Raw genomic sequence first — 20,576 nt, forward strand, 5'->3', positions numbered from 1 at the left:
GAAACATCAAATATTACTTTCGTGTATGTATACATAAAATAAAATAGAAAATGCAAGCATAAGGAACCCATCAATGAAGAATGGCTTTCTCTATACCCATATGTTTCTACTAAATAGGAATAATTAATTTTCCTGCAGCTAAATAACAATGTCTCTTTTCATGCACTTGACTCTTCTTAAACCCATAATGATGAACTTATTTGTGACAATCTATTGGGTGTCCGGAAGATAGATCAGGAACTCTTGATGGTCTAATGTTTTCCCTAACCTTCATTTAAAATGGTTTGGGTGTTTAAAAAATGGCAAGAGTGGGTATAAATAAGTAAGCAGAAGACAATTCAACTTGCAAGCATAGCTACCGTGCTCCTAAATTTCAATGTACTGCTTGCTCATGCTATAAATAAGTAAGCAGATTATTGATGCATATTGTGGTATGTTCCACTCCCCAAGTCCCAATTTTTTAGTCCGAGAAAAGCATCTAAGGACTCATAACCAATGTCATACAGGTATCGTTAAACTTAATCATTAAAAGATGAAAAGAATCAGAGACTATATTGTCTTTCAGATTTTGAGCAGGCCGTAGAGATACATTGAATTGACAAAAACACAAACATCTGGTGTGCTATATTGTCTTTCAGATTTTGAGCAGGCTGTAAAGATACATTGAATTGACAAAAACACAAACATCTGGTGTGCAATAAAAAAGATAGCCCGCCCAGCCAACAATCAATCTTTAAATTTATATCTTCTCCCGCAAAAACAAAACAGAATAAAAATCATCGAGATAGCAAGAGACTCACTGGCTGTGTCACTTTGGATCAGCCAAACGGAGCCACAGGGAAGCCAAGCTCCAAGGCGCCTAGTGTGGAATCATAGGTGATGTGTAACATTGACAAGTGTTTTAGATGAAATATTGATGTGGATACTTTAGATAATATGTATATTTATGTGATGACATGTATCTTGTTTGGACTTAGTGCTTTGCTAGTGGTGTGCTGATCCATTAGTTTCTTATGTGAAAACATGGCGTGAATTGTGTGAAACTTACCCTGAGTCAAGTCGTGGACTTGTGCTCGTACTGGTTATTTGTGTGTTCTCTTTCAGGTGTTGCCGGAGCTAGAGGAACGTGGTCGATGACGGGATCGAGGGACGAAGCTTGGGAGAAGCTGAGGTCGAGAATCAAGGTCATGCGGGACGTTCGTGCGAAGTAACAATGGAAGTGAAGGCTACGATGATTCGGGAGGGCACCGGTTTGTCGTACGTTGTTTATACCGGATATGTACGGTATTGGAGATATTCGATACGTGATGGTCGAGTTTTGAAGACATCACAAGAAGAGTTGATGGCATGGAATGGCATCGACGTGAAGATATGTAGGTCCAGCCGTGGCTGGATGAGAGCTGTTTAAAGATTAAACAGTAGCATCATCAAGATGACGTCGGATGGAAAAGTGGTCCACATGAAAGATGTGCGCGTCGTCGAGACGAACAACTTTGCTTTTGGAGTCATCTCAATCCGAGGTCTTATGCGGGCCCCACAGGCAAAATACCGACCGGGACAGAGGAGTTCGTGTTGGATTCGGACTCGGTTTAGGGTCGCGAATTTTCTCTTATAAATAGAGGGCATCCTAGCTAGGGTTTTAGCAAGGACGTGAGGGAACTCAGAGCTTTGGATCTAGATCAATTCTTGGAGAGTTCTTGGATGCATGGTTGCATCTTGTGTAATCGATCGACATCGTTGCAATAAAGAGATTCGTTGACGGTATCATCTCTGTTCTTCTCGGATCTTCGTGAAATCTTCGTGCTAGATCTTTCTAACACTTTGGTGCAGGTTCATCACAAGTTCATAATACTTTGCTGCAGGTTTATCACGAGATCAAGAGAAGATTGTGATTAATTCATATTTCTTGTTATTCCTCGAAATTGGTTTTAGATTAATCCTCGTAACTTTCTGTCAGCTGTTACTATTTTGATCATATCTTTTGATTGGTACATCCGATTGAGCTGATTCTTGTTGCGTTGGTTAGATAATTTGAATACCTTACTTTTTCATACTCATACGTATTTTTTGGTTCATCCAATCAAAAGTTACCGTTGTTTTACTATCACGGACAGAAAGGTGATTTAGAATTTGAATTTTCGGGAAAAGTTTTAATTTGCTTCTGCGCAATCATTCACCTCCCTCTGATTGACTATCTCCATCTCACACCTAGCTAGGTGCAGAGCGGACAGGGGCGGCAGCCGGCAAGCACGCACCAGACCAGATGAACTTTGCAGCAATGGCCGTCAGGGAATCGAGGTAGGGCAGGGCCGCTGCCCGCTGGGGACGGACGACTCTCCGGCTACGGAAGTTGACGTGCGTGTTAATTGGGAGCAACCGGCGTCCAATACTCAACGGCGGTGGAGATGCACTGATGCACAAGAATACGGAAGTAAGATGGTGGTGCGAATTGCAAATTTCGGATAGAGATCTTGTGGGATCTGCGGCTATCAGCAGAAAAATAAAATAAAGAGGCGTAGTGGGCGGGGGCAACTTAAACGCCGGAATAATCGCGAAACCCCTAGAGCTACCATCTCGTGCGCGGGAAACAGAGGCGCGAATCCCAGCGATATGGACCCTTGGATGACCCAAAATCAACGGCTTTGGAACATGTTTTAGAGGGTTTGGAAGCTAGTACTGTAGAGATTCAAAAGTTCAAAGTTAGGTCCATTATATAATAGTGTAGAAATATCACACTTGTACTGGCGGGTACAATCAGAATTCTAGAGTGGGTTTTCCAGAAGGGGGAACGTATGCTTTTCAAACAAGGTTCTAATCTTACTGTCGCGGGTTGGCAGGTGATTCTTCCTCCTTCGGACGCGCCGCGGCTTTGGCTTCACAAAGGTAGCTATGTAGTTGCGGAAAGGCAGGATTCGGGATCTCCATACCACTATATCGAACTTCTCGTCACGAGGAATGTTCTTACCGTCTTCCATCTGTGGTCCTTCTGGCGTTAATCTTGGCAGCTCCCTGATTTGGGCGTGGCCAGTTTCCCTTAGATCATATGCCAGACAACCACGGTACCGCAGGGACACCATCATAGCCGTGTCGACGGGGTCGTTCTTTGCGAGAATGTCATCAGGACACTGCTCGCCGAAGAGGAGGAACCGCATCTGTTCCATCTCCCTTAAGCTCATTAACATTTCATACCAGATTTCTGCATCAGGATTGGCCTGCAGCACGTTACCAACCATGTTTGCGCCAAGGAATGATCCCTGTAGTTGCTTCGCCAGTTGCATGCCTAGAGATGCTAGTTTCGGATGCTCGTCGGGGTTCATGGTTCCGAAGGCCAGCGCCTTGAAGTAGTACCAGTACTCTTCTTGGGACAAGCTCGTGAGCCTGATTGGTGGTGCTGTTCCCCATCTGGCAATCTCGTCTGTTCTGCCAATGATCACAACTTTGCTGCCGCTTGTCGCCGCGTTGCGTAGAGACGATTGAAAGGTTTCCCATGCCTGCACATCTGCATCCCAACTGAATTGAACAATGCACAGGTACTTTCTTGAGGGGACTAATGATCTGGCCCCAAGAATGAGATCATCCCCATGAACGAAAACAATATGCGGGAAGCGACCGCGCACCCGTTCGTCTTGGCAAGCATGATGGACAAGGGTTTTCTTCCCGATCATGCGGGGTCCAACAATTGGAAGGACTGCCAGATTCTGGTCATCGTGCAGTAAGAAGCTGATCACTTTCTCTTTCTCGACATTGCGACCGAACATGATCTTGTCCATGAACAAATATGTGCTGTAGAGTTTCTGGGGAAGACGAGGACAGCAGGGTAGTAGCATGATGAACTCCCTCACATCAGAAATTTTAGTCTCCAAACTTCGAAGTACTCTCTTAACCATGGCTGTGCTCTCAGTACCAAATGCTAATAAAGACGTGTTCTTTCTTCTGCTTGTACTGGAACAAAGCCGAAGGCGCTTGTGGCTTACCTGGTTATCTTCAGGATCAGGAGCACCATCTTCTTCAAGGGGCTGGAACTTGAAGGTGTCAAGAGCATAGTACCCGAGGTACATGCTCTCCATGAGCCCCTTGAGCTGGAGGACCATTCCCCGGTTCGTGATCTGCCGTGCCTCTGCCTCCTCGACAACTGTGTGGATCCTTAGCAGGACAGACCTCAGCCTCTCGAGGTCCTCCGCTTCCGTTGCCGCATGCTGCCTCCCACACTTCTGGCTCAAGAAGGAGATGAAACGCCCGACAAGATCGCTTGCAACTGCAGAGATGAGCAAGTCCATTGTTAGCCCTGCGCAGGAACCAAGCACCCGTATAAACAATTTGAAGTAGTCAGTCAAAGGAAGCTACCAGCCAGGGCTGTGATGGAAGTGGTGAAAGCGACTTGAACCAATCACGAACTGAAACCTAACTCCAACAATGGATATTCTAATAGGTAGCCCGTTCCAATTAGGATGCTGCTCTTCTGGACAGACCTACTACAACCTACCAGTAGGACAGCCCAGGGAGGCATGCATTGATCAAAGATAAGTATGACCTCCAAAAGTCCTTGTCTAACAAAGCATACCGATCTTACTGAAACAGGCAACTCAGGATGCTTAATTGATTTAGGATGTTGTCTTTCCAAGAGACTTGCTCGCCTGGCAACACATCTGCCGGACCATCTGGGATCATAAAACAAAAAATCATTTGCAAATTGCTCACTAACACCAAAATTCACTTACCCCTAAAATCTCGAGGCATATCCGCATATGCAGTTTGTAGAAGGCTCTCTCATGGATCTGCGTACACAGCTGCAGGCAGAAACTAAAGATGAACAGAAAATTAGAACAGTGTCATATGAATTGACATCAGAAATAATAAAACTTCCTTAGCCAATTGCTTACCAAAACCAAATATTCAGTTATTGCTGAAATATTTCAGTCGCACCTACTTAAAAGTTTTACAAAAACTTTACTTATATGCTAACGTGGATAGCACCGAAAACTTTACAAAATCTTTGCTAGGGGTGGGAGGCATGATTTACACACTCACAGGAGTCAACCACTCACTCCACATCATCACAGAAGTAGGTTTCTTGTAGAAGTTTTAAGTTTAGTATTATAAAATAAAGCCATACGCACAACTACTGATTTGTATCTATATCCAATGTTCTTCTCATCTCTGTCAGAACTTCTGCTTACCTGGAGTACAAATGCAATTTGAGGACACGTTCAGCATTGATCTACTTCCAGAACACATAAGCAGCAACAAATTACATTGTCCTAGCTCTATCTAAAATATCCATAGGGCTCTTCCATAACATAAACATTGCTGATTCAAAATGAACGGGAACTCACATTTCCTGTAATGATCCCAATGTTATTTATTGACACGTATACAATGGCCCAATTCTTGCTGGTCAATTTACATGTCAGGCAACAAGAGGGCCTTTGTCATGACAAGTTTACAATTAACACAAGACATACATACATTCACCATTATAGTTGTATACACAAGGAGTAAGCATTATCTCCTTATTCCAACATTCAACCAAAGATTTCAATTCCAGCATCGATGAGTTGCATTCTGAAGAAGATTACCTTGCGTCAGAATGATCCTTCGCAAGGCAATGAGCCGACCTTCATGCCTTTCATCTGCACAATTGCCTTCAATTCCTCCGATACCGAGCTCTCCTCGATGATCAAATGATTCAAACGGATGGCTCGCTGTGCAAAGAATTCGACACTGTTGCCTATGATGGCAGGGCAGCGGGAGATGTCCACGACCTCCACAGACCGCCCACAGTGCTTAAGCAACGAGACTAGCGATTCTCCAGTAAGGCTGCGGCAACCCCTAAGCCTGATGTCAATAAGATTCCGGCAAGACGACAGCATAGCACCAACCTCCTTGTCCTTGAGAGTCTCGTTGTAAGACAAATCAAGCCGGCGGAGGCGGCACATGCTCTGGCTGAGGAACGTGAGCAGCCCAGGCTCCCGTTCCACGACGTCGCAGCTCACCAGGGCGACCTCTTCGATACCCGCCCCATTGGCCGTGCGTGCAAGAGAACGGAGCCCATCCCCGGTGACGAGGACGCAGCTTTGAAGACGGAGCACGGCAAGACCGCCTCGGCTGTGACAGCCTTGGCCTGCACCAATCGCGAGGAGGTGGTCGTTGTGCAGGTCAAGAGGCAGGCGGAGGTCCAAGGTGTGCAGCATGGCGCCACGCTGATGGATGAACTGGAGGAGCGCCTCCCTGCTTCCACCGTCGTACACCAGGAGGGACACCAGCGCACGGCACCGGTCCGCAGCCAGGAGGAGCACGCGGTCCGCGACGGTGCGGCAGGCGCGGAGCTCAAGCGCAAGCAGGCCGTCGAGGCATCCCGGAAAAGCCAGCGTCGCGGGCCCGTCCCCGACGCCGTCGCAGGCGCGCAGCTGCAGCCACCGGAGGCCCCGGCAGCGCCGCCACAGCCACCGGAGCCCGCGGTCGCCCGACCGGAAGCCGCACAGCGACAACCTCTCCAGCGGCAACACCTCCTCCACAGCATCATCGCTCTCGTCGTCATCGAGGCCGGAACGTGCCGAGTAGGCGGCAGGGGAGTTGACGAGGGCGAAGGACTTGAGGCGGGGCAAGGAGGCGAGCCAGGTGAAGGAGAGCGGGCCGAGGGCGGTGAGGTGGAGCGAGGCGAGGCCGGAGAGGGTCACGGACGCTTCGCACAGGGCGGCGGGCGAGACGGGCGAGCCGAGTGAGAAGCGCAGCGCTGCTAGCCGGGCCGCCGACGGCGCGCCCGCGACGGAGAGCAGGACGGCGTCGGCGTCGTGAGCAGCGGCGGAGGAGGCGGGCGCGGAGACCACGGCCAGCGCGGTCAGGTACGGGTACCGCGAGAGCAGCTCAGCGAGGGGGGCCACCACCGACGCCGACGCCGAGGCTGGGGTTTCGGCTCCGGAGAAGGGCGCCGCCGCCGGCGGGGGAAGGCGGAGGGTGAGGCGGGAGGTGGAGGCCCGGAGGAGTGCGAGCCAGCGGCGGGAGACGAGGGAGACGGCCGGTGCGGCGTTGGGCGGGAGCAGGCGGAGCACCTCCTGCAGCAGGTCGTCGCACAACGCCGCCTCATCCCCCCCGCCTCCACCAGTGCCGGCGCGGCGGCCTCCGCCGCCGCCCCGGGGGCTCGTCGGTGCCGTGGCCGCCGCGCGGGCTCCGGAGAACGACTCAGGGGAGCAGCTCGGCCGTCGTCGGCTAGCTAGGGCTCCTGCTGCCCAGGGGGATCAATGGAATCGGGGCTCTGCTGGGCTTCCGGCGGGGATTGGATTGGGGGCAAAGGGGATAGAAGAAGAGACGGGACGGGATAGCTTTAGCTTGTGGTCTCCCGCAAGCCTCGAGAGGAGATTAGGTGGGATTGGGACAGGAAAGGAAGGGAAGGGAAGGGAAAGCCGGGAAAGCTTTAGTTCGTGATACTGAGCCGGGATTGGGATTATTTGGTCATTTGGGATTTGGGAAAGGTGGGGGCGGGTGGGGTTTCCTTGTCTTAGATTTGTCCTCTCTCGGAAAGAATTTGTACTGTACTACTGTATTTCTTTTTCCGGGACGTTGACTGGCCTTTACTAATTTGTTTGTTGGTTGTTTGTTTATGCCAGTATTATTATCCCGTGCTTGCAAACCACGCTCGATTATAATCTAACTAAATGCGAACTGGTCAAAAAAAAATCTAACTAAATGCGAAAGAAAGGTCCATTTTAATACTTCACAAGGGCATTTGATATATTTACCATTAGTTAAAGACGTGGCCAGCGCTACAATGCTTTGTGCGAAGGTACTCTCTCTAACGGCGTTGGAAATTTTGCACGAAAATCCTTGCTATTTACAGAAATCGACCTGCAGTCTATGTTTTATCAGAAATTTTGCAAAGAAATCCTTTAGTTTTTCAAAATCAATGCTACCGCAAGTTGATTTCGTAAATTAATAGTTTTTTTTGCAAAATAGTCGGCACCAATTAATTGGGAATCAAGGGAATAAGAACTAGGAACACCACCCGGCCGGCACACGACTTGGGTTTATGCACTAATTATCTTTGCTGCCAGGGCATTTGCCATTATGTATATTATTACAAGAATCTTTGCAGGACAGAGAACTAAAAATTCCTCAAAAAAGTAAAAAAGAGAACTACAAATTGAAAAGTCCAAATAAGCCAAAGCCTTAATTTCCCTGAAGAGAACGCCGATATAAGACAAAAAGTCATGACAAATGCCCTTGATCGCTCAAACCAGTAGCAAGGCATCCGTTTTGACATGGATTCTCGTCCTACCTCAAGTCGTGCTATAGATAAAGTCAAAATGCATGCCTCGGTCTCCCATGTAAGGGGCACTGGGTATGAGCTAAGGTAAGACACAAAGACTGAAGAGAATGATCGGCAAATAGGGGCAACAAAAGAGGTTGTGCCAGGGAAATTGAAACAATAAGACTAATCTCTTATGCATTGGGTTTGTGTACTGACTCTCTCTGTCCGGAAATAAGTGAATATATGAATTATATAAATCATAACAATAAGACTAATCACTTACATGCAAGATCACAAATGCATAAGAGAAGGATAGCCAAGGAAGCAAAAAAGAAGCTGCAATGTTATTACTACAAATGTCATGGACACCATCATTGAAGTTTAAGAACACTCCCAGTATGAAGGAGGCCATGTTCGAATGCAACCAGAGATGGCAGTTGGGAGCCAAAAATCCACTATCTTCATGCATGCATGCATTCAAGTAGCAGCACTGGTTTCCTTGGTTGGCTAAGGTGGGTTCGGTGGGTTTTGCACATTTAGTTTGTTTGTTTTTTGGGTGGGGAAATTATGACTTGGGGGGGTTTAAATGGGTTAGCAGGCTGCTAGTTACGTGGCTGGGTTGAGTTGTGTCGGATAGGTTGATGCGTTTAAAACGTGCGTCCGATGCTCCAACACACAAAGTGCTAATGAGTCGAATCGGATGGTCACCATCGCACAGTCTTGCCACCGGCCGCCGCGATGCGCTCATGCGCCTCTCTCGTGTTTGGGTGGGTGGTTTGTCGGTCTCGACCCAGACCAACTAGTTACGTTGGATATATAATGGGCTGTTTGGTTTACGGAACGAGCTCACCTAAAGATGACTTATATGGGTTAAAGTGGGCTGGATTGGTTGGTCCGGTTGGATCGGCTAAACCATGCTCAGCGCTACTCAAGAGGCTCTGAAAAAAACCTACAAACTATAAAGGAGATGCATCATGACAAAGAAGAAAAGAGAGATAAATAATTCATGAAAACATTATTGGAGCTAATGCTCTTGCCTAATCAAGTCACTTAGTTTCCGGACCCGGACGCGGGACGGAGGCCGGGACGGAATACATTCAAAGCGTGGTCGATCTTTTTTCTTTCTCCGCATGATTCGTCCAGATCTCCGTATTCAAGGCTGCAGCTCCGCCTGGCTCCAACAGACACCGCCTGCTAGCTGCACTTGGTAAAAAATTCGCCTGGTCCCCCACGAAAAAAAAATTCGCCTGGCCCCCATCCCTCCGTTTCCACAATTAATCAGAACTGGTCTGCCATTTGGAATACGCCGGGTCTCCATCGCCGCCATGAACAACAATATCATCGATGTTCCAACAGTGTATCATCATTCTGGGGCTCGATATACCATTACATAACATACATTGTGAACCAAACCTTCTTTTTCTTATGGAAAATAGTATTCCTCCGTCCAATAAAACATGTCTTAACTTTGACTAAATTTGAATGCATTTAGATATATTCGAATTTTGACAAACTTGAGACATCTTTTGTCGGACGGAGGGAATATATGATTACTATGCTGGAAGTCAAGTCAAGAAAGCAAGCAATTTGCACATATATATAGCCCTTAATTATTATGTGGAAAACAACATAGGATTTCTATGCTGAAAGTCGAGTCAAAGAAGGCTACTTACTAACTTCCATGTGTGACTTTGAAACTAATTTTACTCCATCAACACGTCTTGGCTGAGCTGGTTTAATTGAAAGAATTGGCCACACCACAGGCAGTTAGTCAGACGTTTTGAACTACCTGTTCATGGCACACACAGCTCAAAGCAGCAGATAGAAACTGACTGCATTTTACATATCCCCAATCTATCTAACAAGTGCATATACAGGCATATATGTAAAGTGAAACAATTCTTCTTGCTGACGCTACGGCACCTCAAGCTTCTCTGAAGAGGGGATATCGCAAATGTTTACTGTTTGTGACTAGCTGGAACCTAGTTTCACAATGAAGTGAACCCAATGACAAAATTCTCGAGGTCCGCCACTTGATACACCAGATATCCTTGAGATCGGCCGCCCACCAAGGCCAGTTTAGTGAAATTAACAGGAGAATTTCTCTCGAGAAGGAACTCCAGGTGTATGCCGAAGGCGAACATGTGCACGCGCACGAGTTCTTTCATGCTCAATAATACCTTTTGCCAGAATGGAGCGTTAGGGTTAGCTCTCAGTGCCTGGCCAAGTACATTTGCAGCAAGAAGAGATCCATTAAGTTCAGTGGCCAGCTGCATACCGAGGGATACCAGCTTTGGATGCTCATCAGGGTCCATGCTTCCAAAGGAAAGTGCCTTGAAGTAGTACCAGTATTCTTCTTGAGACAAACACTTCAGCCTGATGGGTCGAGCAGTCCCTAAGTTGGCAACTTGCTCTGCCCTGCCTATCAATACAATTTTAGTCCCAGTACTTGGCACCTTCAAGTATGATCGGAACTTTGTCCATGCTGCCTCATCCACATCCCGACTGAAATCAACAACAAACAAGTATTTCCCTGAGGCTGCCTTGCCGTTCACCAAGAACTCTCCTTTCCGTAGATCCTCACCTCTAAAGAAAAACATGTGGGAGAAATGATCGTGCACCCTCTTGTCCTTGCAAACATGTTGCACCAGAGTTTTCTTCCCAATTTGGTGCGGGCCGATGATCGGAAGGATGCTTAAATCTGTGAAATCGTGACTGTCATATAGCAAGAAGTTGATGAGTTGCTCTTTCTCAATGTGGCGGCCAAACATACATTTATCGATGTACATATATGTACTGTAAGGCTGATGAGGCAGGCGAGGGCAGTTGCCGAGGAGCATGACAAACTCTCTCATGTCTGTGATCTTAGTCTCTAAACACTCAAGAACACCTTTCAACTTTCTCGTGCTCTTTGTTCCGGCAGCATGAAAACAACGGCGCTTGGCAGTGTTAAAAGTAGAAACGGTGAAGGATTGGCTCTGACGACTCACCTGATCGTCGTCGATGCTCTCTTCTCGAAGGGACTCAAGTCTGAGCCTGTCGAGCATGTAGTACCCGAGATATATGCCCTCGATGAGTGTCTTCAGCTGCAGGAACATTCCTTGGTTTGTGATGTGCCGCCCCTCTGCTTCCTCAACCACTGTTTGTATCCTTAGCAACAAGCGCTCCAGCCTTCTACGATCATCCTCTTCACAAGTTTGACTGCCATAACTTTGTGCCAGGAAAGAGATGAACCGGCTGATAAGATCACCTGCGACTGCAGAAATCAGAACTTCCATGCTGAGCTGAGCTGAACCCTCCCTAGGAGCAAATGACCAAATGAAAAGTTAATTTGAAAAGACACGAGCCATTTCAGAGGTGAAACAATGAGGTCAACAGAGGCTGCAGTCTGCCACCAAACATACGACACAGGTAAAGCAATGACAGTGACTGAAAGCAGTTCACAAGTTGAACACTCCTAAACCACACAAAGTATTATTTTCAGTTTACGTATTTCCACCTTTCCGCTTTACATTATGGCTGGCAACAAACAGTGAATGACTAATAAACATTAGGAAGTCTCCAGGTCCTCCTAACTTCATAAATGAACCAGGCCAATAACCCGAAAACACTATTTGACAAGCGTCACTTTCAGGATATTTTGATGTTTCTCAATTTCGAGCAGATGGGCAACATATATCATTATGTGTTGCAAATGAAACAATAAAAAATAGGATAAACATCATGTTGGAGTCACCTATAAACCATTACCTTCATGCATCTTCTGCAGCGCGTGGCCTCTCTAGTTTTTTTTTTTGGCCAGGCCAGGCTCTGTATCTTTTTTTCATCAGAGGAAAATAAACATCAAGATAAATCTCAAGCACTCGTGCAGTAAAATCCGCACAGCGTAAGATCGGAAAGAGAAAATTTCATTTTCCTGCTGGCTACTTCATTCATTATTACAAGTTTTTCTAGGAGATATATGAGGATCCGACAAGAGCACCAGTAAACAAAAACTGAGATAGAAACCAAATAAGGTTTCTCACCAACCATTTCATAAAAACTCTTCATTGCAAACTACTACCTCTGTTCCATAATTCTTGTCGGAATCTTACATGTATCTAGACACTTTTTAGGAATAGATACATCCAATTTTGGGCAAATTTGAAACAAGAATTATGGAATTACATAGATGAGTCTTCACCAGAAAAGAGTTGTCCATACTTTCTTTTAAGAATTGACAAAATAAAAAAAGATAGGACTACTCTGGGGTGAATCAATTATGTCTAAGGCAACAACAAGGACAAAATAATTTGGTGAACAGCTTTCTTCCTGAGGATTCTATGGCACACACAGCTGAAAGTAGCAATAGTAATTGACTGCGTTTTACATATCCTATATATCAATTGCATGTGTATAGTTCGTTCCAGCAGATCCATTTGCCAAATTCACATTTGTCCTGATATTTTTCACAATGCCAGATTCTTCTTCTTGCTGACCCTGCGGGATGGTTTCTCTTTCTCATAAGTAACAACATAGTCGCAGTAAGGTGGGATCCGAGATCTCCACACCAGCACCTCAAACATTTCTTCAGCGGGGATATCGCCACCCGTCAGTAGCTCTTGTGATGTCAGTCGTGGCAGCTCACCTTGTGCAGAGCTAGCCTCCCTAAGGTCATGCACCAGATATCGTTGAGCTTGACCACCGACTAACGCCACTTTAGTGAAACTGATTGGAGAATTTCTCTCAAGGAGGTCCTCTGGGTGTGTGCCAAAGGACATCAAGTGCTCCCGCACTAGTTCTTTTATGCTCAATAATACCTTTTGCCAGAATGGAGCATTAGGGTTAGTTCTAAGTATCTCGCCAAGTATATTTGCAGCAAGAAAAGACCCATTAAGTTCAGTAGCAAGCTGCATGCCTAGAGATGCTAGCTTCGGATGCTCATCAGGGTCCATGCTTCCAAAGGAAAGTACCTTGAAGTAGTACCAGTATTCTTCTTGAGACAAACACTTCAGCCTGATGGGTCGAGCAGTCCCTAAGTTGGCAACTTGCTCTGCCCTGCCTATCAATACAATTTTAGTCCCAGTACTTGGCACCTTCAAGTATGATCGGAACTTTGTCCATGCTGCCTCATCCACATCCCGACTGAAATCAACAACAAACAAGTATTTCCCTGAGGCTGCCTTGCAGTTCACCAAGAACTCTCCTTTCCGTAGATCCTCACCTCTAAAGAAAAACATGTGGGAGAAATGATCGTGCACCCTCTTGTCCTTGCAAACATGTTGCACCAGAGTTTTCTTCCCAATTCTGTGCGGGCCGATGATCGGAAGGATGCTTAAATCTGTGAAATCGTGACTGTCATATAGCAAGAAGTTGATGAGTTGCTCTTTCTCAATGTGGCGGCCAAACATACATTTATCGATGTACATATATGTACTGTAAGGCTGATGAGGCAGGCGAGGGCAGTTGCCGAGGAGCATGACAAACTCTCTCATGTCTGTGATCTTAGTCTCTAAACACTCAAGAACACCTTTCAACTTTCTCGTGCTTTTTGTTCCAGCAGCATGAAAACGAAGGCGCTTGGCAGTGTTAAAAGTAGAAACAGCGAAGGATTGGCTCTGGTGGCTCACCTCAGCAACGTCGACGATCTCTTCTCCAAGGGACTCAAGCTTGAGCCTGTCGAGCATGTAGTACCCGAGATATACACCCTCGATGAGTGCTTTCAGCTGCAGGAACATTCCTCGATTTGTGATGTGCCGCCCCTCTGCTTCCTCAACAACTATCTGTATCCTTAGCAACAAGTGCTCTACCCTTCTACGATCATCCTCTTCACAAGTTTGACTGCCATAACTTTGTGCCAGGAAAGAGATGAACCGGCTGATAAGATCACCTGCGACTGCAGAAATCAGAACTTCCATGCTGAGCTGAGCTGAAGCCTCCCTAGGAGCAAATGACCAAATGAAAAGTTAATTTGAAAAGACACGAGCCATTTCAGAGGTGAAACAATGAGGTCAACAGAGGCTGCAGTCTGCCACCAAACATACGACACAGGTAAAGCAATGACAGTGACTGAAAGCAGTTCACAAGTTGAACACTCCTAAACCACACAAAGTATTATTTTCAGTTTACGTATTTCCACCTTTCCGCTTTACATTATGGCTGGCAACAAACAGTGAATGACTAATAAACATTAGGAAGTCTCCAGGTCCTCCTAACTTCATAAATGAACCAGGGCCAATAGCCTGAAAACACTATTATGTTGACAAGTGTGTCACTTTCAGACTATTTTGATGTTTCTCTGTTTCGTGCAGATGGACAACATTTATCGTTATGTGTTGCAAATAAATCAACAAAAAATAGGATACATATCATGTTGGAGTCACCTATAAACCATTACCGTCATGTATCTTCTGCAGCACCCGGCCTCTCTAGTTTTTTTTTGCCAGGACAGCCTCTCTATCTGTTTGCACAGGTTGACACCTGGTTCACAATTGGAAAACAAACATCAAGATAAATCTCAAGCACTCCTGCAGTAAAATCCACACAGCGTAAGATCGGCAAGGGAAAATATCATTTTCCCGCTGGCTACTTGACTTCATTCATCATTCATCATTACAAGTTTTTCTAGGAGATATATGAGAAGCCAACAAGAGCATTAGTAAAGTAAAACTGAGATATAAACCAAATAAGGTTTCTCACCAACCATTTCCTCAAAACTCTTCATTGCAAACTATTACATAGATGAGCCTTCACCAGAAAAGAGTCGTCCATACTTTTTTTTTAAGAACGGACAAAATAAAAAAGAAAAGGACTACTGTGGGGTGAGTTAATTATGTCTAAGGCAACAGCATGGACTAAATGAATTTGGTGCAACTGAACTCAGCGACACATGCTGGGGTGGGTACATTGAATTGGCCATAGACAGGGCATAAGTCAGAAGTTTGAACTACTTCTTTCATGAGGATTCTATGGCACACACAGCTGAAAGTAGCAATAGTAACTGACTGCATTTTACATATCCCATCTGCAAGTGCATATGTATAGTTCGTTCCAGCAGTTCAATTTGCCAAATTCACATTTGTGCTAATATTTTTCACAATGCCAGATTCTTCTTCTTGCTGACCCTGCGGCGAAGTTTCTCTTTCTCATAAGTAACAACATAGTTGCAGTAAGGCGGGATCCGAGATCTCCACACCAGCACCTCAAACATCTCTTCAGCGGGGATATCGCCACCCGTCAGTAGCTCTCGTGATGTCAGTCGTGGCAGCTCATATTGTGCAGAGCCAGCCTCCCTAAGGTCATATACAAGATATCGTTGAGCTTGACCACCGACTAACGCCACTTTAGTGAAACTAATTGGAGAATTTCTCTCAAGGAGGTCCACTGGGTGTATGCCAAAGGACATCAAGTGCTTCCGCACTAGTTCTTTTATGCTTAATAATGCCTTTTGCCAGAATGGAGCATTAGGGTTAGCTCTCAGTATCTCGGCAAGTATATTTGCAGCAAGCAAAGACCCATTAAGTTCAGTAGCAAGCTGCATGCCTACAGATGCCAGCTTCAGATGCTCATCAGGGTCCATGCTTCCAAAGGCAAGTGCCTTGAAGTAGTACCCGTATTCTTCTTGAGACAAACTCTTCCACCTGATGGGTCGATCAGTCCCTAAGTTGGCAACTTGCTCTGCTCGGCCTATCACTACAATTTTAATCCCAGTACCTGGCACCTTCTGCAAGTATGATTGGAACTTTGTCCATGCTGCCTCATCCACATCCTGACTGAAATCAACAATGAAGAAGTACTTCCCTGAGCCTGCCTTGTAGTTCACCGTGAACTCTCCGTTCTGTAAATCATTTCCTTGGAAGAAAAACATGTGGGAGAAACGATCATGCACCCTCTTGTCCTTGCAAACATGTTGCACCAGAATTTTCTTTCCAATTCTGTGCAGGCCGATAATTGGAAGGATGCTACAATCTGTGCAATCATTACTGTCATATGGCAAGACGTTGATGAGTTGCTCTTTCTCGATGTGGCGGCCAAACATACACTTATCGATGTATAGATATGTACTGTAAGGCTGACAAGGCAGGCGAGGGCAGTTGCCAAGGAGCATGACAAACTCTCACATGTCTGTGATCTTAGTCTCTAAACACTCAAGAACACCTTTCAACTTTCCCGTGCGTTTTGTTCCAGCAGCATGAAAACGAAGGCGCTTGGCAGTGTTAAAAGTAGAAACAGCGAAGCATTGGCTCTGATGACTCACCTCGTCATCGTCGATTCTCTCTTCTCCAAGGGACTCAAGCTTGAGCTTGTCGATCATGTAGTACCCGAGATATACGCCCTCAATGAGTGCCTTCAGCTGCAGGAACATTCCTCGATTTGTGATGTGCCGCCCCTCTGCTTCCTCAACAACAGTTTGTATCCTTCGAAACAAGCTCTCCAGCCTCCTAGGATCATCCTCTTCACAAGTTTGACTGCCATAACTTTGTGCCAGGAAAGAGATGAACCTGCTGATAAGATCACCTGCCACTGCAGATATAAGAACCTCCATGCTGAGCTGAGATGAAACTCCCCAGGGGAAAATGACCAAATGAAAGTTAATTTGCATAGAGAGGAGCCAATTCAGAGGTGGCAAAATGAGGTCAACTGAGGCTGCAGTCTGCCACAAAACATAGGACACAGTTAAAGCAATGACAGTGAGCAGTTCACACAGTTGAACACTCCTACACCACACAAAGTATTCTTGCTCCGTTACTTGCTTCGATCTTTCCGCTTTATGAATATGGCTGCAACAAACAGTGTATAACTATTAAACATTAGGAAGTCTCCATGTGCTCCTAACTTCATAAATGAACCAAGGACAATAGCCCAAAAAGACTATTATGTAGACAAGCATGTCATTTTCAGAGTATTTTGATGTTCCTCTATTCCATGAAGATGGGCAACATATATCGTTATATGTTGCAAATAAAACAACAAAAATTAGAATAATATCATTTTGGAGTCACCTAAAATCCATTACCTTCATGTAACTTCTGCGGCATCCAGCCTCACTCTTCTTTCGCGAGGCCATCCTCTCTGTCTATTTGCACAGGTCACACCTTGTTCATAAGAGGAAAACAAAAATCAAGATCAATCTCAAGCACTCCTGCAGAAAAATCCACACGGCTCATACGATTGGCAAGAGCAAATTTTATTCTCCACTGGTTACTTGACTTCATTCATCACTGTAAGTTTTCCTAGGAGATATATGATAATGACAAGAGCATCAAGAAAGAAAACTGACATAGGAACCAAATAATGTGTCTCACCAACCAAATAAATTTTCCTCAAAACTCGTCATTGCGAACTCTTACAACAAAAAATAAATAAAGAACATCATAAGCCCCTTTCTTTTCAGATTGGAGCCCAAACAGACACAGAGGTCAACGCCCTGGACTTCCAGCACAACACAAGCCTGCCCTTCTCATGCACAACCCCAAACCCCCTATTGAACAACCCAACCAGCATCCTTGCCTGAGCAACATTAGAAGCGCTCATCTCACAAGCCCCATACCTTTCCAAAACCCCAGGAGCATTTGGCTCAAGTGTCACAGGCCCATAGTGCTCCACGAAGTCTTGTATCCTTGGCCCCACCATGTCCCTCTCCACAAGTCTCAGGCACAACCCATGATTACCACCACTGAAGCAGCTAGCCAATGACTCGGACACAGTGGTGAAGTGGTGCAGTGCCTCGAAGAAGAAGTCGACGAAGGAGGTGTTACATACAGATGCTTCCTTTCCGATTCCAACCAGCTCCTCTTCAACGATGACCATTAACTTAGGTCTTAACATTTTAACACAGCCAGGTAGGATTGTCCGTAACTTCCCCAGCAACTTGTAAGTCATACTTGTCGTGTCGCATGAGAAGATCACTGGGCCGTTACAGCTTTTGGAGAAATCATGCAGGTCTTCATCACTGTGTATACGGAGAGAGTTGTACTGGAAGGGAAGTTTCAAGGAGTCGGCAAACTCCGAGAGCCGCCGCGCAGATGCCTGGTGAACGTCATAGCTGTAGTCAGCATCTGTTATGATCGCCGTGAGGTGGAATGACCTCCCACCATGGCTGGCAAGGTCTGACATGAGTGATGGCCACTGGACACCCTCGCCGATGTTCAGGTCGACGACGTGCACATCCGAGTCGCCCTTGGTGGCATCTAGAATGGCCTGGTTGGCAGTGAAGTGCGCGAACTTGGCGAAAGGCGACAGCTCTTGTATAATCTGCTGCACTGACATTCTATCAGATGGCAGTGGCTCTGGCGGAGGGCACCTGGTGTTTGCACTGGAGAGCCGGGACCGCAGACCTTGGGCAAAGTGGTATGCCAGGCGATCAAAAGAGCCGACTGCTGCATTTTCAGGGATGCCAAGGAGGAGGCCATCAAGCCTCGAGAACACTGCCGTGGCAAGTCTTGAATCCCCCGCCTCAACTGCCTCTGCACCAGTGAGAAGGAGATCAGTTAAACTGTTCTCCTCCATGAGCTCCTCTTGGATCGCCATCAAGTCGCCGTTCTCCTGGCCCAGAATCCGCTCATCACAATCGATGAACATACCGACATCAGAAGCATCTTGACGATGCCAGTCGTTAGAATAATCAAGAGCCATGGTGTCCAAGAACCCACAATCATGTAGCTGATGAGTGGAAGGATCAACATGGATGGTGGCGTCCTCATGGAGGGCTACTTGAGGAGACCATAGGACAAAGTTATTCTCTTCATGTGTAGGGAAGGAGAGAAGAGGGGAACAAGGATATGACATGGTCTCCATCGTAGTTGCTATCTACCGTAAGGATTGCCTTGGTTCGTGCTCTCCACATTGTGTCTTATATACACACAATGAGGAGGCGGAGACGGAAGAGATTATCAGTGGAGAATAGAGAATGGGTGGGCCCTGCCTTCATGGCCTATGCATGCAAAACTGTCCTGATCTTGGAGCCTAATGCGGCTTAGATCAAACCAGAGGTGAAAGGCTCTTGTGTAGGTCTCCACCAACTTCACATACATAGTCCCCCCAAAACATCAAAATAAAAATTAAAAAACAAAAGCATACGTGTACAGTGTGTCAATTTGCTGGCCTGACAAAATGAAGCAGAAGGAACTGAGAATACGCTGATGGTATATACCAGGAATGTTTCTCGCTACGTGTCAGCATCTAGTCAAGTATTGGACTATGTGCATAAGAAAATACATGTGCTGTTGCTATGGCCTGCACTCATGTGCCAATGAAAACGCAGGAAGGTAGGGAAAAAAATACAGCCCTAGAAGCAGCTTGTAATTTTATTCTACTTTTGCTCAGAAGTCAGAACTGGTTTTCTATTAGTGTTTCTTCTGAAATATAAGTACAGTTCACTCAATCTGGTCCAGAAAAACTGTTTAACTTTAGTACTCGACTACTCGGTACTTCAACTTTATTTATGATCATTGATCAGCCCAAAACCGGTTAACTTGGACACGCTAATCTATGTACAAATAATTACCAGTGTAATAAAATCATGCCAACTTGCTCCCAGACTTGATTCTTTATTTGACAGTTGACACCAATCAGGTGCCCATACAACCCATTATTGTAAGGTTATACAACTTGTTGGCAGATTCAAATGGAGTTATGAGATGTAGACAATAGGGTGGAACTGAAAGAGGACAAAGCTGCTTGTGTCAAGGAGTAAAGCTGTTGTAAAGTGGAACTTACATAGACCAGACGTGGGCCACATAGATTGTTTGGTTCCATGCTGCCCCTTGCTACTAATCTGAACTTTTCTTCTGGTTTCCCTACTGGCGATTCCAAAATGATCAATTCCAGAAACTAGCAACAGGAGGAGGCTGTGGATGGAGTGCAGCAATGTACAGCTTTCCACTGACTATTTCACAACTTCATGTAGAAATGCACAAATGGTGTGTTCTAGTGAGCTTTCAGCATTGTATGATTCTTTTCTTTCTCTCAAGTGTCTGGAATTCTGGATGATTCCATTGAGGTAAATAAGTTTGCCAGGATGTGTTTCATATTATGGGACAAGCAAAGCTGGCACCATGTGCACACTATCAAGCGTAAAATTGTGAATTCACTCAGTATTATAGTCATGCATTATTAACACCATGAATTATATTCGACCAGAAAAAGAAAAGGACACCAAATTACAACTGTAAGAGTGGACAATGGGAAGTAAAAAAAATTAATTATTAAAAAAAGGATCTTGGCAGCATGGTACTTTTCAAATCAATTAGCACTACTACTCCCTTCGAAACTGGATATATCAAGGACAACAAAACATGTTTACACAGAAGGAAGGAGAAGTCGCTAATTTGAAAAATTAGCGTATTTAAGT

General features: G+C 45.7%; 4 protein-coding genes across 5 annotated transcripts; all 4 read right to left on the bottom strand.

The window, feature by feature from the left end:
• Positions 1–2,679: 2,679 nt before the first annotated feature.
• LOC100845847 (putative disease resistance protein RGA4) lies at positions 2,680–4,487 on the bottom strand. 2 transcript variants are annotated; one of them, XM_024454782.1, is made up of 2 exons: positions 4,345–4,487; positions 2,680–4,255 (listed from the first exon to the last, which is right to left on the bottom strand). In XM_024454782.1, exon 2 carries the CDS (start codon positions 4,089–4,091, stop codon positions 2,763–2,765), a length of 1,329 nt encoding a protein of 442 aa, XP_024310550.1. In that variant the 5' UTR covers positions 4,092–4,255; positions 4,345–4,487; the 3' UTR covers positions 2,680–2,762. The 2 variants fall into 2 exon arrangements, with proteins under 2 accessions (XP_024310550.1, XP_024310551.1); XM_024454783.1 differs by lacking the exon at positions 4,345–4,487 and having other exon boundaries at positions 2,680–3,889; positions 3,975–4,117.
• A 61-nt stretch (positions 4,488–4,548) lies between these two features.
• Positions 4,549–7,235, bottom strand: LOC100831883 (F-box/LRR-repeat protein 4; the record flags this gene model as incomplete). The annotated part of the gene is made up of 2 exons (XM_024454612.1): positions 4,549–4,800; positions 5,577–7,235. A coding segment is annotated over one exon (1,653 nt), but the record flags the coding sequence as incomplete, so codon positions are not given.
• A 2,580-nt stretch (positions 7,236–9,815) lies between these two features.
• Positions 9,816–16,618, bottom strand: LOC100832178 (disease resistance protein RGA2). Its single transcript, XM_014902707.2, has 3 exons — positions 16,482–16,618; positions 14,622–14,704; positions 9,816–11,545 (listed from the first exon to the last, which is right to left on the bottom strand). The coding sequence occupies exon 3, from the start codon at positions 11,521–11,523 to the stop codon at positions 10,234–10,236; it is 1,290 nt and encodes a 429-aa protein (XP_014758193.1). The 5' UTR covers positions 11,524–11,545; positions 14,622–14,704; positions 16,482–16,618; the 3' UTR covers positions 9,816–10,233.
• On the bottom strand, positions 12,277–19,946 carry LOC100821863. Its single transcript, XM_024454784.1, has 3 exons — positions 17,764–19,946; positions 16,557–16,786; positions 12,277–14,148 (listed from the first exon to the last, which is right to left on the bottom strand). The coding sequence occupies exons 1-3, from the start codon at positions 19,019–19,021 to the stop codon at positions 12,694–12,696; spliced, it is 2,943 nt and encodes a 980-aa protein (XP_024310552.1). The 5' UTR covers positions 19,022–19,946; the 3' UTR covers positions 12,277–12,693.
• Positions 19,947–20,576: the final 630 nt, after the last annotated feature.

This window comes from Brachypodium distachyon, chromosome 4, assembly GCF_000005505.3.
Source record: "Brachypodium distachyon strain Bd21 chromosome 4, Brachypodium_distachyon_v3.0, whole genome shotgun sequence".
Lineage (NCBI taxonomy): Eukaryota > Viridiplantae > Streptophyta > Magnoliopsida > Poales > Poaceae > Brachypodium > Brachypodium distachyon.